The 13,853-nt window shown below is 60.9% G+C and overlaps 2 protein-coding genes across 2 annotated transcripts in view; one reads left to right on the top strand and one right to left on the bottom strand.

The window, feature by feature from the left end:
• The window catches only part of SH3GL1 (SH3 domain containing GRB2 like 1, endophilin A2), a 32,070-nt gene extending 30,467 nt beyond the window's left edge, over positions 1-1,603 (top strand). Inside the window, exon 10 of the mRNA XM_058537678.1 lies at positions 200-1,603. Within this exon, the coding sequence (XP_058393661.1) occupies positions 200-396 (197 nt within the window). The 3' untranslated portion in view covers positions 397-1,603. The remainder of the gene's footprint in view (positions 1-199) is intronic.
• Positions 1,604-1,659: 56 nt separating this feature from the next.
• Positions 1,660-12,128, bottom strand: MPND (MPN domain containing). Its single transcript, XM_058537596.1, has 14 exons — positions 11,990-12,128; positions 11,657-11,803; positions 10,491-10,960; positions 9,484-9,720; positions 7,129-7,261; positions 6,798-6,882; positions 6,577-6,673; positions 6,251-6,323; positions 6,095-6,171; positions 5,131-5,299; positions 4,963-5,033; positions 4,176-4,265; positions 3,026-3,118; positions 1,660-2,085 (listed from the first exon to the last, which is right to left on the bottom strand). The coding sequence occupies exons 1-14, from the start codon at positions 12,126-12,128 to the stop codon at positions 1,999-2,001; spliced, it is 1,968 nt and encodes a 655-aa protein (XP_058393579.1). The 3' UTR covers positions 1,660-1,998.
• Positions 12,129-13,853: the final 1,725 nt, after the last annotated feature.

Genomic DNA, 13,853 nt, shown 5'->3' with positions numbered 1-13,853 from the left:
CCACTCAGCCCTTTCCGTCCCTCTTGTCACCTGCCCCTTCTTCCTGACAACCTGGGGCGCACTGGAGGAAGGAGCGGCTCTCCTTCGGGGGACGGAGGAGCGGGGAGGCAGGGGGACCAGGCTGGGGGCCGGGGGGAGGGGGGCTGTCACCCCGTGAGCCGGCGAGGCCGGTGGAAGCCCAGCCCTTGCCCGCCCCCAGCGCCATTGGACCAGCCAAGCTGCAAGGCCCTGTACGACTTTGAGCCCGAGAACGACGGGGAGCTGGGCTTCCGCGAGGGCGACATCATCACGCTGACCAACCAGATCGACGAGAACTGGTACGAGGGCCTGCTCCACGGCCAGTCGGGCTTCTTCCCGCTCAGCTACGTGGAGGTGCTGGTGCCTCTGCCGCAGTGACGCGCCGCCGCCTCGGCCACGTCTCCGCCGTGCCACTCGCCCCGCAGGGCTGTGCGCAGCCCGCGGCCGTCCAGCCCCAGGGCCTCCCGGTGGGTGCTCCCGGGGCCGGGGGAGCAGGGCTGGAGGGCCCTGGGAGGCGGGGGCCCCTGTTTACACTAGCGCCCTCCCACAGTGGCGGGGGCGCCTGGGGGCCGGCCGGGCAGTATTCCTCCTTCCTGCTGCCCCGCCCAGCCGCGCCCCCGGAGGGGCTCACACTACGGTGCTCTTAGAAACACTAACTTCCTCCCGCCCCTCCAGGGCCTGGTCACTGCGGGTGGGCCCCTTCACTCAAAGCCCCCCCTCCTCTCCCTCCTCCGTCCTCTCCACACTGGGCCAGCCCACTGTGCCAGGAAACCTGCCCATAACAGGATGGGATCGAATGTCTGCTTGGGGTGCTCTGAGCGGGACCCAAGACGCACCACCCTGCTTTCGAATTCCCCCTGACACTCCCTCCCCAGGCCCCACACGCACGCACACCTACAGATGCGCCCTCCCTGGGAGGGCCTCGCCCTTCACTCCAGCCATGGGCCCTCGGCCAGGTCCCCTGAGGACAGGCCTGCTCCTCCGTAGCACTGGGCGGCCCTCGTCTCCCCTGCAGGGCGCTGAGGCCCTCTGCTGCCCTCCTGCGCCCCCTCAGGGTGCCCACCCCAGCCCAGCACACGGAGCGTTTCTCTGGCACAAACCGCCACCACCAGCTGCACACACAGACACACACACAGACACACACACCACGCATGGGACCACGGAGCCCCCGGCCTCCGCTCTGCCAAAGGACAGGCACAATGGCTTTGCTGAGCGAGTGTTCCCACAGCCCTGGCTGCTGGGACCGCCTTGGGGAGGGTCCCAGCACCATCCCCCCGTCACCGGTGGCCCCGGCCAGGCCGTCTCCTCCAGACAAGCAGGGCCCAGGCCTCCACCCGCTTCCCCTCTCTTAATCTGCAAATTGGCTAAACGGGCCCTTGGGCCTGGTTCACATTCCCCTCCGGTGACCCAGTAAGGCCCCCGGGGACATCAGGCTCTGCTCGTCCCCAAGGCCCCTCATGGCCATCACGTGGGGAAGGCACAGACGTCCCGGCTGAGCCGAGCAGCAAGGCCTTGGTCACAGTCTAGGGAAGGGTGAAATGTAATCCTGATTTTTTAAAAAAAGTATTAAATGTCTCTTTCTACAGATTCTTGCTTGGTTGTGGTGCAGGGCGGGCCCTCCCGAGGGGTCTTTGGTCAGGGCAGGGCCCACATGGGCCCCGCAGGGAGCCGGGGAAGGGCAGCGGTCATCTACCTGTCACCCGCGTGGCAGTTAGTCCCTGAGGCCCCAGGAGGTCCACACCCAGGGCTGCGTGAACAGTGTCCCCTCCTGCACCCCGCGTGGCCGACATCAGCCTGCGCGCCTGGGGCGAGACACAGCCGGGGCTGTTTGCTTCTCTCCTTTATTATCGGAGCCCCTGCCGCCGCAATCACACACCAAGTCCCAGACCCGTTGCCCTCGCCCAGAGCTGCCGGGCGGGCGCCAGCAGGGGTGAGAGGCCGAGTCCGACCAGGGGCCCTGGGTCCTGGAGGCGGGTGCCCTCAGCTCACTTGCTGCAGGATGCTGTACACCTGCTCCAGCACGGGGCACAGGCCCTGGTCCTTGGGCGTCCTGCTGGCCAGGGAGATCTGCAACAGGCAGGGCTGGCGCCTCAGGGCTGCGCCCCACGGTCCCAGCCCGGCCTCCCCTGCCCGCCCCCCACCGGCCCGAGCGCCACAGCTGGGCCCAGGAGCCCTCCTAACCGAGATGCAAGGCAGTTCCCTAAAGGGACGCTTTCTTTCTAGCGAGAGGAGCCTTGCATAAGTGAAGGCCGGCTGCCTAGCGTGGAATGTGGTCCTGTTCGGGGGCGGGGTTTGCTGCATTCCAGGTCCTGCTCTCACCCCAGCTGCCTCCCCGCTGGATCTCACACCCCGCAGGCAGGCCGGGACCACCCAGCTCCGGGGCCTCCAAAGGCAGCCACGGCCACCCCCACACCACCCCAGCACTGGCAGCGTTAAGTCCCGGTCACTGTTTATTTTGAAGTCTGAACAAAACAAGCGAACGTGTGAAACTGGGTCTCTGTGCAAAGCGGGGTTGCGAGTGTCTTCTGAGAATGACTCTCAAGCAGGAAATAAATCAGACACACTCGAGGCCGCCAAGCCTGATGAAAATGTCCCGCTCACTGTGGGCCCCACGAGCCAGAGAGAGCCGTCCACGCCAGCCGTTTTTTTGCTCAGCTTTGCTTCCAGATCAGATCAGAACCCTCTCTGTGCCCTCCGAGGGTGCCCCTGGTGTGAAACAGGGTCAGAGCGGCCCCTCCAGCTGGGACGTCCCCAGGGCCAGGAGGTCTGGGGCGTTCACAGTCTCATCTGTGTTTCTGTGTTTCTGATGGAGGTTTCACCACCACCCCCCTCCCCTGTGTGCTAAAATAAGACTTCTCTTTGCAACGTTAATTTCCGGCTGAAACACTTTTGCACATAAGTTAGGAAATCACTGTTTCTCACGCTGCCCGTGGGTATATTCTTGGGAGCTCCCCAAGAGTGGTCTTCCGAAAAGAGGGGCTTGCACGGGAGTCGGGGTGGGCCTCACCTTGAGCTTGTCGAGGTAGGTGTGCTCCTGGGTCCAGGGCTCCTGGAACCGCACGAGGTCAGGGGCGCCCTTGTAGAACTCCACCAGCAGCACCTATGGGACAGCGGCCGGGTGGGATCCCCTTGCTCCCACCCCCCCCATGCACTGATCGCCAGGCCCCGAGCCAGGTGTTGGGATACAGCAGTGAGCAGGACGGACGGTGCCGCCCCTCGTGGGCCCTCCAGTCTAACGTGGCACGTAGACATTACCGTCACCAAGAAGGGACCACCGAGTGCCACCCAGGAGAAATAAGGGAGCTTAGCAGGAGGGCCCCCAGAGGGGGCGACAACTGCCCCAGAGGCAGAGGGACACGCATTCTTTGTGTGTGTGTGTGTGAGGAAGATCAGCCCTGAGCTAACATCCGTGCTAATCCTCCTCTTTTTGCTGAGGAAGACCAGCTCTGAGCTAACATCTATTGCCAATCCTCCTCCTTTTTTTTTCCCCCCCAAAGCCCCAGTAGATAGTTGTATCGCATAGTTGCACATCCCTCTAGTTGCTGTATGTGGGACGTGGCCTCAGCATGGCCGGAGAAGTGGTGCGTCAGTGCGCGCCCGGGATCCGAACCCGGGCCACCAGCAGCTGAGCATGCGCACTCAACCGCCAAGCCACGGGGCCGGCCCCGGGACATGAATTCTTTATATCCATGCAGGCCTGGCATCCCTCCCTGTTTAGCCTCATCCCAAGTTATCAATCTCGGGCTGAAATTGCAAGTGTGACAAACTAGCTCCGTTTTTTTAAGCACCTGTTGAACTGTAGGCATTAAAAATACATTTGTCAGGTAACACCTGAGTCCTCCACATGTCTCCCCTTGGAGCATCAGGACAGGTGAGAGGCCTGAGGTGGGGGCGGGCCTGGCATGTTCCAGAACAGCAGTGAGGCCAGGTAGGGGAGCAGGTGGGCGAGGAAGGGGCTGCGGCAAGGATATGGGACGGATCCTAAGAGCCACAGGTAATTTTCAGCAGCGGAAGACGAGCCTGACCCAGGCCCTGACTTGGCGCATGCAGCCACGGCTTCCTGAGTCTGACTGGGTCCCGTCCATCCAGCCGGGCGCCTTCAGCGGCCACCCGCCCCTCCCTGGGGCCCCCGCCCACCCCACCTGGGATGAGCTCACCATCTCATGGAGGATGTCATTAGTCAGGAAGCTGTCCTGGACATAGGCCATCTCCACGTCCATGGGGATGCCGTAGTCACTGGGCCTTTGCTGACAGGAACACGAGCCAGTCACCACCAGCTCCCCCAGCCCCCATCCCATGACGGCAGGGGACAGCGGGAAGTGCCCTGGGCCAGGAATATAGACCCTCCAGGCCTGGCTCTACACTGGGATCAGAGGTTCAGAGCCACGTGGGACTTTAGTGGAACCCGGCAGTGTGACAGGGACGGGGTGGCATCCCCCGGACAGGAGAGGAGCAGGGAGCCACTACCCTGGAATTTCTTTCCAAAGCTGAGATCTGATCCCAAGATGGACTTGGGGAATGAAACCAGGCAAGGTCTAGGGTGGAGGCCATCTTGGTAACAAGAGCAGGATGCTACAGGTGGAGCCCCCGCCTTTTCAACATCCCCCACACCCAGGCCCTCACTGGAGCCTCACATAGGGCAACGATTAAGTTCCCACTTCACAGACGGGAGACACGGTGGCCCCAGCTCCCCAAATGGGCCCCGAACCAGAGTTCCGGCCCTGGATTGTCAACAGGCGCGCCCGGCCCGGCCCCGGCGACCTGGCCCCGCCCACACCCCGACACCCCCCAAGTACCAGGCCCCGCCCCGCCGACCTGGCCCCGCCCACACCACACGACCCCGCCCCGAGGGCAGGCCCCGCCCTGCCGACCTAACCCCGCCCACATCACCCGACGCCCCGCCCCGCGCGCCTGCCTCCCGCCTCCCCCAGCAGCCCCGCCTACCTCAGGGGGCGGCATCACCCAGAAGGGCGCGATCTTGGACTCCGGGCCCGGGTTGCCTGAGTAGTAAGGGGCTGGGGGAAGAGGGTGAGAGAGGGGCTGGGCCCGAGGAGCTCGGGGGCGCCGGGGGGCCGCACGCACAGGCTCACGCGCCCCCGGCCCGGGACTTACAGCAGAGCAGGGCGAGGCAGGGCTGGAAGCCGTTGCTGGAGCCCTGCAGCCGCAGCTGGTAGTCCATCTGCGCGTCGATGTCCTGCAGCGACGGCAGCGCCGGGCTGTGCGGGTGGCTGTGGTACCAGCCCACCAGGGACAGGCCCCGCAGGAGCAGGCTCTGGTAGATCTGGGGGCAGAGGCGCGGCTGCGGCGGGCGGGCGGGGGCTGGGGGCTCTACCAGCCCGGTGCGCCCCCACCCCTCCCTGCAGCGCTGCTGACACCCACCCAGCCCCATGCGCGGCCAACGTGTTGTGAGCGCCTGCTGTATATCAAGCCCGGGGAAACAGCAGTGACCAAGACAGACCCTGCCCCACCCTCACCGAGTCCAGTGGGGCGACAGTCAACAAATATATACATAAAGAAGACGCGCCTGTCATAATGCAGAGGCAAAAGGTTACCACGGAACAGCGCCTGGCACACAGTAGGCACTCAATAGTTACATAGAGATAGGTGGACGGGCGTGCGAAGGAGCAGGAAAAGGCTTTCCCGGATGCCCGGAGCGAGTAGAGGCAAGCGCATGCGTAAAGAGAAAGGAACAGTGGGCAGAGAAACCCGCGCTAGGAATCAACACCCATTCACCTGCCCCGAGGGGCACTGACGGTCCCCCGAGAAGGTGGGCGTGGGTGCATGAGCACAGCTCCACGCGCATCCTAAGCACCGCTCGGAAAACATTATTAAGGATGGCAGCTAATATTTATGGAGCTTTCACTAGGTGCCAGGCACGGCGTGGAAACTGAGGCTCAGAAGGCAAGGGGCTGGACATGTCTGTAGAGCAAGTACGATCGTGGGGTCACAGGCTCACACACTCATTTGCACACTTTCTGAGCGTCGACACTGTGCTAGCCGCCGGGACACGGGGGCCAGGACAGCTGTGTCCCCACCAGCCCTCCCCAGAATGCCCGGTCCCCGTGCGCCCCATCACCTCCTCTTCGATGGTGGCCGCGGTGTCCGCGTCCCCCAGCCGGCTCCGACAGGGGAAGGCTCTCAGCACGGTGAGCACTGCGCGGGGGCAGGAGAAGGCGTGAACATCGAGCCCGACCCCAAACACCCTCCTGTCCACCAGGGCCCGAATACCCACTCTGGCTGTTGATGTCCCAGCGGCCCCCCAGGTACCCCACGACCTCGCTGCGAGTCAGGTGGCTATGGAAGTCCTGGGAAGGGGAGGGGACATCGGAAGACCCGCTCAGGCTGCAGCCTGGCCCCAGATGCCAGCCCGCCCACCTCCCTCTTCATTCAAACATTGATTGAGCGCCTACTGTTTACCAGTAGTGAACAAAGCACACAAGGTCCCTGGCCTCGCAGGGCTAACATTCCGGGGACACCCCCCTCCCGGGCGCACCAGCCCCCTGCCCAGGCCTGGGAGCCCCCGGCCCCCAAGGGACAAGGCGGGGGCCGTGCACACACCAGCAGGAACAGCACGTTGCTGGAGACGGCCACGTTGAAGGGCTGGAACTTGTTGATGGCTGCGAAGGATGTTACTTCCACCAGGGTGTGGGGGTTCCTGTAGGAGCCAGAGGGTCCCACAGCTTCAGGACCCCCCAAGCTGGCTCCCCAGCCCCCACAGCCAGCTCTGAGAATCTGAGGCCTTGTCCCAACCCTGCTGGGGGTGGGGGGTCTTAACTGACCTGGCGGAGTCGCGACTGCCCAACATACAGTAGCGCACGGGCGCCCGGATCTTGTTTTCCACCCGCTTCCCCGGGGGCGTGGCCTCTGCGGGGTAGGGGGTAAGGGGAAAAAGGGAGCATCAGTCCCTCCCCTGACCGGAACTGGAAAACCAAGACGGGGCGGCCCAAGAAGGCCAAAACTCCAGAGGCAGCCTTAAAAATCAGGCGGCGAGGCTGGGAAATCAGGCGGCGGGGCTGGGAAATCAGCTGACGGGTTGTCAGCCAGGCATCTTGGGGGCGCTGAAGAAAAGAAAAGTCAGACCTGTCCCCTCCCCTACCCCACGCTTCTCACCCGGGTGGGCAGGCTCCGAGGGGCCCTTCACTGGTGGTCTCCGACTCTTGTCCTCCGCTGAGACCCCTGCCAGAACCTCCTCCTCCTCTTCCTCCATCAGCAGCTCCTCCTCTTCCCCTTCGCTGGCCGGGCTCTGGCGGGGTGGGGTGGGGGACAGCGGCGGGACCCTCAGCTGGGTGGCCCCCACCCTCCCCACCAAGTCCTACGCAGACCCCTGGCTGGGCTGAGCCTTAGGTGCCTGCTGTTGCCCCAAGTGCCCACTAGAGGGCGTGAGTGAGCAAAGGTGGGCTAGGCTCCGGGCCAGCCTTGCAAGTTCGAATCCCGCCTCTGCCTCTTGCAAGCTGTGTGACTTCGGGCAAGCGCCCTAACCCCTCTGAGCGCTATTCGCCTCATCTGTAAAATGGCATGACCTCCAGCCCCATAGCGGGGGCGTCAGAGGGAAATGAGGTAATGCGTGCAAAGCATTTAGCGTCTGCGCTGCTACTCCATGCATTAATGAAGCAAGCGTTTTGCATGGATCATTTTATTAAACGCTCTCAATACCTCTCCTCCTGCTCTCTCCTAAACCGCCCTTGCAGCGCGGACCTCTCTGTGTCCAAACCCAACGGCCACATCTCAGTCTCTGTCCCCTCCCCTCTTGGCAGCATCTGACCTTGACGGTTCCCCCTCCTCCTGGGAACTCCTCAGGGACCCGCACTTGCCCGGCTTCCCTCCCACCTCTCCGGGACCCTCGGTCTCCCCTCTCTCCCTCGTGGGCCCAGGGCCGAGTCCTCAGGCCTCTTCCCTCCCCCACCCCCATCTGGGAGGCCTCGTCCACCCTCGGGGCTGGAACCCCCTCTACACCCAGTGATGCCCACCGTCCTGACTCCAGCCCAGGCCTGCCCTGAGCCCCAGACTCGGGGTCCAGCGGCCCCTCGATGTCTCCCCGTGGGGGGCTCATGGGGGTCTCACTCAACTCGGCCACGCCGTCCCGACAGTCCCCCCAGACCTGCTCCTCCCGAATCCCCACATCTCTGAGGGGGCAACCCCATCCACCCATGTGCTCAGAACAAAACATCTCTTAACATCGACATATGGTCCATCAGGAAACCCCCTCAGATCCACTGTCAAAATTAGCCAGAACCTGCCCACTTCTCCCCCCTCGATGGCCGGCCTGGGCCACCCCATCATTGCCCACCTGGACTGCCCTGGTCCCCTGCTCCTGCCCCCGCAGGTCTGTCCTCCCCGCAGCACCCACCAGAGGGCGCCTGTGAGCCCCTGAGTCAGGGCCCCCCTCCTCTGCCCACAGCCCTCCAGGGCTCCCTGCTCCCTCGGGGGAGAAGCCCGAGTCCTCCTCGTGGCCCCCCAGGCCCTGCACGACCTGCCCCATCCCCTCCCTGCCCTCCCTCCTCCCTCTCTCCCCTTCACTTCCTCTGCTCCAGCCACATGGGCTCCTCGCTGTTCATCCAACACGACAGGCCCAGTCCTGCCCCAGGACCTTTGCACGGACTGTTTCCCAGATCTCCTCCCCTCGTTCAGTTCTCTGCTCAAATGTCACCTTCTCGGTGAGGACTTCTCTGACCACCCTAGCCCCGCTCCCATCCCCTGCCCCTGCTCACTTCTTCCGACACACTATAAGATGGACTTATTTTGTGTCTTTGTCTCTCTCTCTCTTCACGAGGGCAGGGACTTTTCTCTTTTGCTCTCTGCTTTATCTACAGTGCCAGGAACAGAGCCCGGCACACAGTTGGCACTTACTAAATACCTGCTGAATGAATAGCCCTATGACGTGGTGTGAGGGTAGTTTTATATGTCAACTAGGCTAGGCTACAGTACTCGGTTATTGAATCAGACACCAGTCTCAGTGTTGCTGTGAAGGCATTCGGTAGATGAGGTTCACATCTACAATAAACTGACTTTCAATAGAGATTACGCTTGATAATGGGGGTGGGCCTCATCTAATCAGTTGAAGGGCCTTAAGAGCAAAAACTGAGGTTTCCTGGAAAACTAGGAATTAGGCCTCAAAACTGCAGTATCAACTCCCACCTGAGTTTCCAGCCTGCCAGCAGCCCTACAGATTTCAGACTCGCCAGCCAGAAGTTTATCCAGCTGATGAATCTTCAAAGAAGATCTATTATTATCATGGCATTCGAGACCCTCGCAGATCCGGTCCCTACCAACGTCTCCAGCCCCCTCAGCTACCCAAGACATGTGAACCTCCAGCTGCATCAGCTATGGCTTTGCCTTGCCATTCCCTCCCTCTGGAAAGCTCTTCCCTTCATCTTGCCCTGAAAACTCCTACTCATCCCTCAAAGCTCCAGTTGCAACATCCCCTCTCTCTAGGCACTCCTTATCAGACAGTGAGTAGGGACGCACCTCATCAGCGGTGACTGTGGGCACCTGAAGCTGGTGTCGCCGGAGCCAGGCAGCCTTGTACTTGTCCAGCTTCTGGCCTTTGTACTTGACGGAGGCCCAGCCACAGCCGGACTTCTTGGCTGGGTTCACCAACTTCTTGCAGTGGGTGGCCCAGGCGCTGGGCGAGTTGAACACCTGCCCTGTTTCCTGCCACACGATCCTCCCGTCCGGCTGCAGGTCCCCCATGAACTTCTTTCCCTGCAGCGACAGCAGGCTGGCTGGGCCCAGGACCTGGTACCCAGCAAGGCCCCTCCTCCGGGAAGTCCTCCCTGACCTCATGCTGCTCCCCGGGGCTTGGCACCCACTTCCCACCACAGCACCCCTTCCAGGAAGCCTTCCAGCTTGGGTGCCTCCCAGTACCTGCAGGTCCAGCCACAATCCTGATCAGCCTGGATCAAAACTGCCCGTTTATGGGTCTGCCCCCCTCTCCCTTCTCTGGACTGGGAGCCCCCAAAGGGCGAGAACAGGCTCCGTCTTGATCAGTGCGGTGCCCCTAACACCCAACACACAGCCTGGCACACAGCAGGCGCTCAATTCACAAATTGCTCCCATTCACACATCCAACAACAACAAAGTACCAATAACAGTAATAACAGTGTACACTTATACAGCACTTACTGCATAGCAGGCACCCTGCTGAGCGCTTTATTCATTTATTCCTCATACCACCCCACGGGAGGAAAAAAAAATCCCATTTTACAGATGAGGAAAATGGGATACGGAGAGGTTGAGCCAGGTCACACAGCCAAGGAGGCCGTGGTGTCCTCTCCGAGCCTCAGTTTCTCCTTTGTGGAATGGGGCGTGTGGTGAACGATGTCCTCCCGCCCAGAAGAACTCGCGCAGGGTCTGGATGCTCCGTGCCTCAGTTTCCCCTCCCCACACCGGGCTCGGCCTGCAGCCGGGGAGCTCCGGGCCTCAGTTTCCCCTCCCCGCCCCAGCCGGGATGGGATGCGGGGAGGGGCGCTCACCAGGTAGTAGATGGACAGCACCCCGGCGCCGGGCTCCAGCAGCGCGTCTCTGAGGAGCACCCGCAGCGTGACCGCGCGCCTGGGGAGCGCGCCCCCCGGCCCGGCCCCGCCCCCCGGCCCGGCCCCGCCGCCACCGCTGCGCGCGCCGCCCGCGCCCGCCGGGCGCTCGGGGTCCTCGGCCTCCGGCTCGTCCTCGTCCTCGTCCGGCGCCTCCTCGGCCGCGCCGCCCGCCGGGGACAGCGGCTCCGGAGCTGCGGGCAGCGACAGGCTGCAGCGCGGGGACCGCGCGCCCCCGGGCGGTCCCGCCGCCCCGCCGCCCCCGGCGCCTGCCATGGCCGCTCCGCCCCGTGCGCCCCGGGCGCGCCGCCTGTCTTCCCGGCACGTGACGCGGCTCCGCCCCGAACGGGGCGCCGCAGCCATTGGCCGCCGCCGGGGGGCGCGCGGGGAAACTGAGGCCCTGGGCCTGCGCACTGGGGACAGGGGGGTCGGGGGACTCAGCCCTCGGGACCATCCGGGAAACTGAGGCCTGCGGCCACCCTCCGTGGGAAGGGCGTGGTTACCGAGAGCCCATGGGCACAAATGGGGAAACTGAGGCCCGGGACTTCCGCTTTGGGGGACTAGTGGCTCCACCCGAGCGCACCACCACTGGGGCTGGGGGACGCGAGGGGCTCAGCCCGCTAGGACGGGCGGGGAAACTGAGGTCCGCGGCCACCCCTCTTGAGGCACGCAGAGGCCTCGGCCGTTGGGACGAGAGGAGAAACTGAGGCCCGGGAGAACGAGCCGCAGCGCCCTGGGGCCAGAAGGGGGCAGCAGCCCCACCCGCGGGTCCAAAGCGTCCAAGACGGGTGTAGTCTTGAAAGGGTTAACTTACACCCGCCCCCGCGGCCCGCGGCTGATTCCAGGATTGGACCAGAGCGGAGCCCGCCAACCAATTATAGGAGGGCCATTTCATCTTCAGCCAGTAGGCAGCAGCCGCTGGATTCCCTCCAGCCAATCAATGTTAAAATGCTGGAGGGGACCGCCCCCCATGGCGGCCAATCAACAGGGGCCCCTGAAACTCACGCATCCAATCACTTGCAAGGTCTGGTCCTCAGCCAGCCAATGAGCTCCCGGGTCAAAACCAGCCCCGCGGGTCCGCCTCCCCCCCCCCGTGGGCGGAGCCTGACGGGATGCGCGCGGGCTGGCGGCGTCCGCGTCCTTTGTCCCCGGCCTCTGTCCCGGGACCTTTACCCGGAGGCGCAGCCCCGGGATCGCCCCCGGTTCCCGGCAGGGCTGCAGGCGCAGGGTGGGGGCTCCCCCAAGCTGCCGGGGGCCTTGACATAGAGCAAGAGCTGGATCGATGTGAATTATTATTACGCTCTTTTTGCCCTGACCAGGCCTCCATGTGGAGTCCCCCACACCCCCACCGCGGGGCCACCCACCAACTGGGGATACCCCAGCCCCCTAGACTCAGCAGGGCCCAAACGGGCCTCTGTTTATTCCCCCATGTCCTAGCTCACTTTCTCTTCGACTCTCTTCCAAAATCCCGGGGTGGACCTCCAGCCTCTCCCGCCTGGACCCTGGCCATCTCCTCTTGGGCTTCAGGCCTCCATACTGACCCCCGACCCCATCCAGCTTCCCCTCCGGCTGCAGAGGCATCTTTCTAAAATGCAACTATTATCAGCTCCCCCCTCCGCTCTAAATCCCTCTATGGCTCCCGATTGCCTTTGATAAATTAAAACTAACGTCTGTGACTTTATTAACCGTTTACCATTTACAGCACCCCTATATGGCAGATGCTGTTAGCTAGTTTATTAGATCGTTCGGTAGATGAAGAATTGCCCAGAGTCACACAGCTCTGGAGTGGATTCCAAAGGCTATTCTTGGCTGTGTGTATAAAGTCCAGGCAGCCCTATTTCTATTAAGGAAATTGAATTTGTAACTTAAAAACTCTGGGAAAAGAAATGTCCAGCCCTGATGGAGAATTCTACCGAAGATCCAAAGAATTAACACCACTTGTATGTAATCTCTTCCGGAAAATTGAAGAGGAGGGGACGCTTCCCAGTTCATTTTATGAAGCTAGCATTACCCTGATACCAAAACCAGATAAGCACGGTACAAAGAAAGCAAACTACAGACCGTATCCCTCGTGAATAAAGACGTGAAAATCCTTAACACAATATTAGGAAATAGGATTTGGCAATATATAAAAAGAATTATACACCATGACCAGATGGAGTTTATTCTGGGGATGCACAGCTGGTTCAGTATTCCAAAAGCAATCAATGTTATCTACCCATATTCAACAGGCTGTGGTAGGCAGAATAATGGTCCCTAAAGATGGCCAGGTCGTAATCCCCAGGACCTGTGACTATGTTAGGTTTCCGTGGCAAAGGGGATTGAAGGTTGCAGTTGGAATTAAAGTTGCCAGTCAGCTGAGTTTAAAATAGAGAGATTATCCTGAATTATCTGGGTGGTCCCAATGTAATCACGAGGGTCCTTAAAAGTGGAAACGAGAAGTTCAGAGTGATATGAGGTGAGGATTCCACCCGCTGTCGCTGGCTTTGTAGATGGAGAAAGGAGACCGTGAGCCAAGGAATGCAGGAAGCTTCTAGAAGCTGGAAAAGTCAAGGGAATAGATTCATCCTTTGAGCCTCCAGAAAGGAACACAGCCCTGCCAACACCTTGATTTTAGCTCCGTGAGATCCGTGTAGGGCTTCTAACCTACAGAGCTGTGAGATAATACATTTGCATTCTTTTAAGCCTCTAAATTTGTGACAATTTGTTACGGCAGCTGTAGAAAACTAACACACAAGCTGAAGAAAAAATGTCACACGATTGTATCATTGATGCAGAAAAAGCATTTGACCAAATTCAACACTCTCTCACAATAAAACCTCTCAGCCGTCTAGGAACAGAGGGAAACTATCTGGAGTTGGTTAAGAGCATCTACAAAAGCTTCAGTTATGATGGTGATTAATGTGAAAGATTGACACTTTCCCGTTAAGACTGGGAACAAAGCAAAGATGCCCACTCTCACCACTCTGATTCAGCATAGTGCTGGAAGTCCTAGCCAGCACAATAAGGCAAGAAAAGGAAATAAAAGGCCGACAGATTGAAAGGAAGAAATAAAACCAGGCATCTTTGCATTTGACACGACAGCCTACTTAGAAAAACCCCAAGAAATCTACAAAAACACGCCCCCAGAACTAATTAATGAGTTAATTCAGCATGGTGGTCGGGTACAAGATCAGCACACCAAAATCAACTGCACGTCCGTGTACTAGCAAGGAATGTGTGAAACCAGAATGAAAAATACATTACATTAAATTAAAGACGCTTTAAAAAATGCTTAGACGCAAGGCTGACAAAATGGGTACAGGA

Source organism: Diceros bicornis, unplaced genomic scaffold, assembly GCF_020826845.1.
Source record: "Diceros bicornis minor isolate mBicDic1 unplaced genomic scaffold, mDicBic1.mat.cur scaffold_67_ctg1, whole genome shotgun sequence".
Lineage (NCBI taxonomy): Eukaryota > Metazoa > Chordata > Mammalia > Perissodactyla > Rhinocerotidae > Diceros > Diceros bicornis.
The sequence above is the reverse complement of the archived record's forward strand: the minus strand, read 5'-3'. Positions and strand labels throughout refer to the sequence as shown.

Coding starts and splice junctions, on each gene's coding strand:
- MPND (XM_058537596.1), bottom strand. CDS start 12,128: ATGCCTCTGCAGCCGGAGGGGAAGCTGGATGGGGTCGGGGGTCAGTAT. Junction 9,721..10,490: donor TGCTGTCCATCTACTACCTG/GTGAGCGCCCCT, acceptor CTGTCGCTGCAG/GGAAAGAAGTTCATGGGGGA. Junction 5,300..6,094: donor CGGCCACCATCGAAGAGGAG/GTGATGGGGCGC, acceptor CTCTGCCCCCAG/ATCTACCAGAGCCTGCTCCT.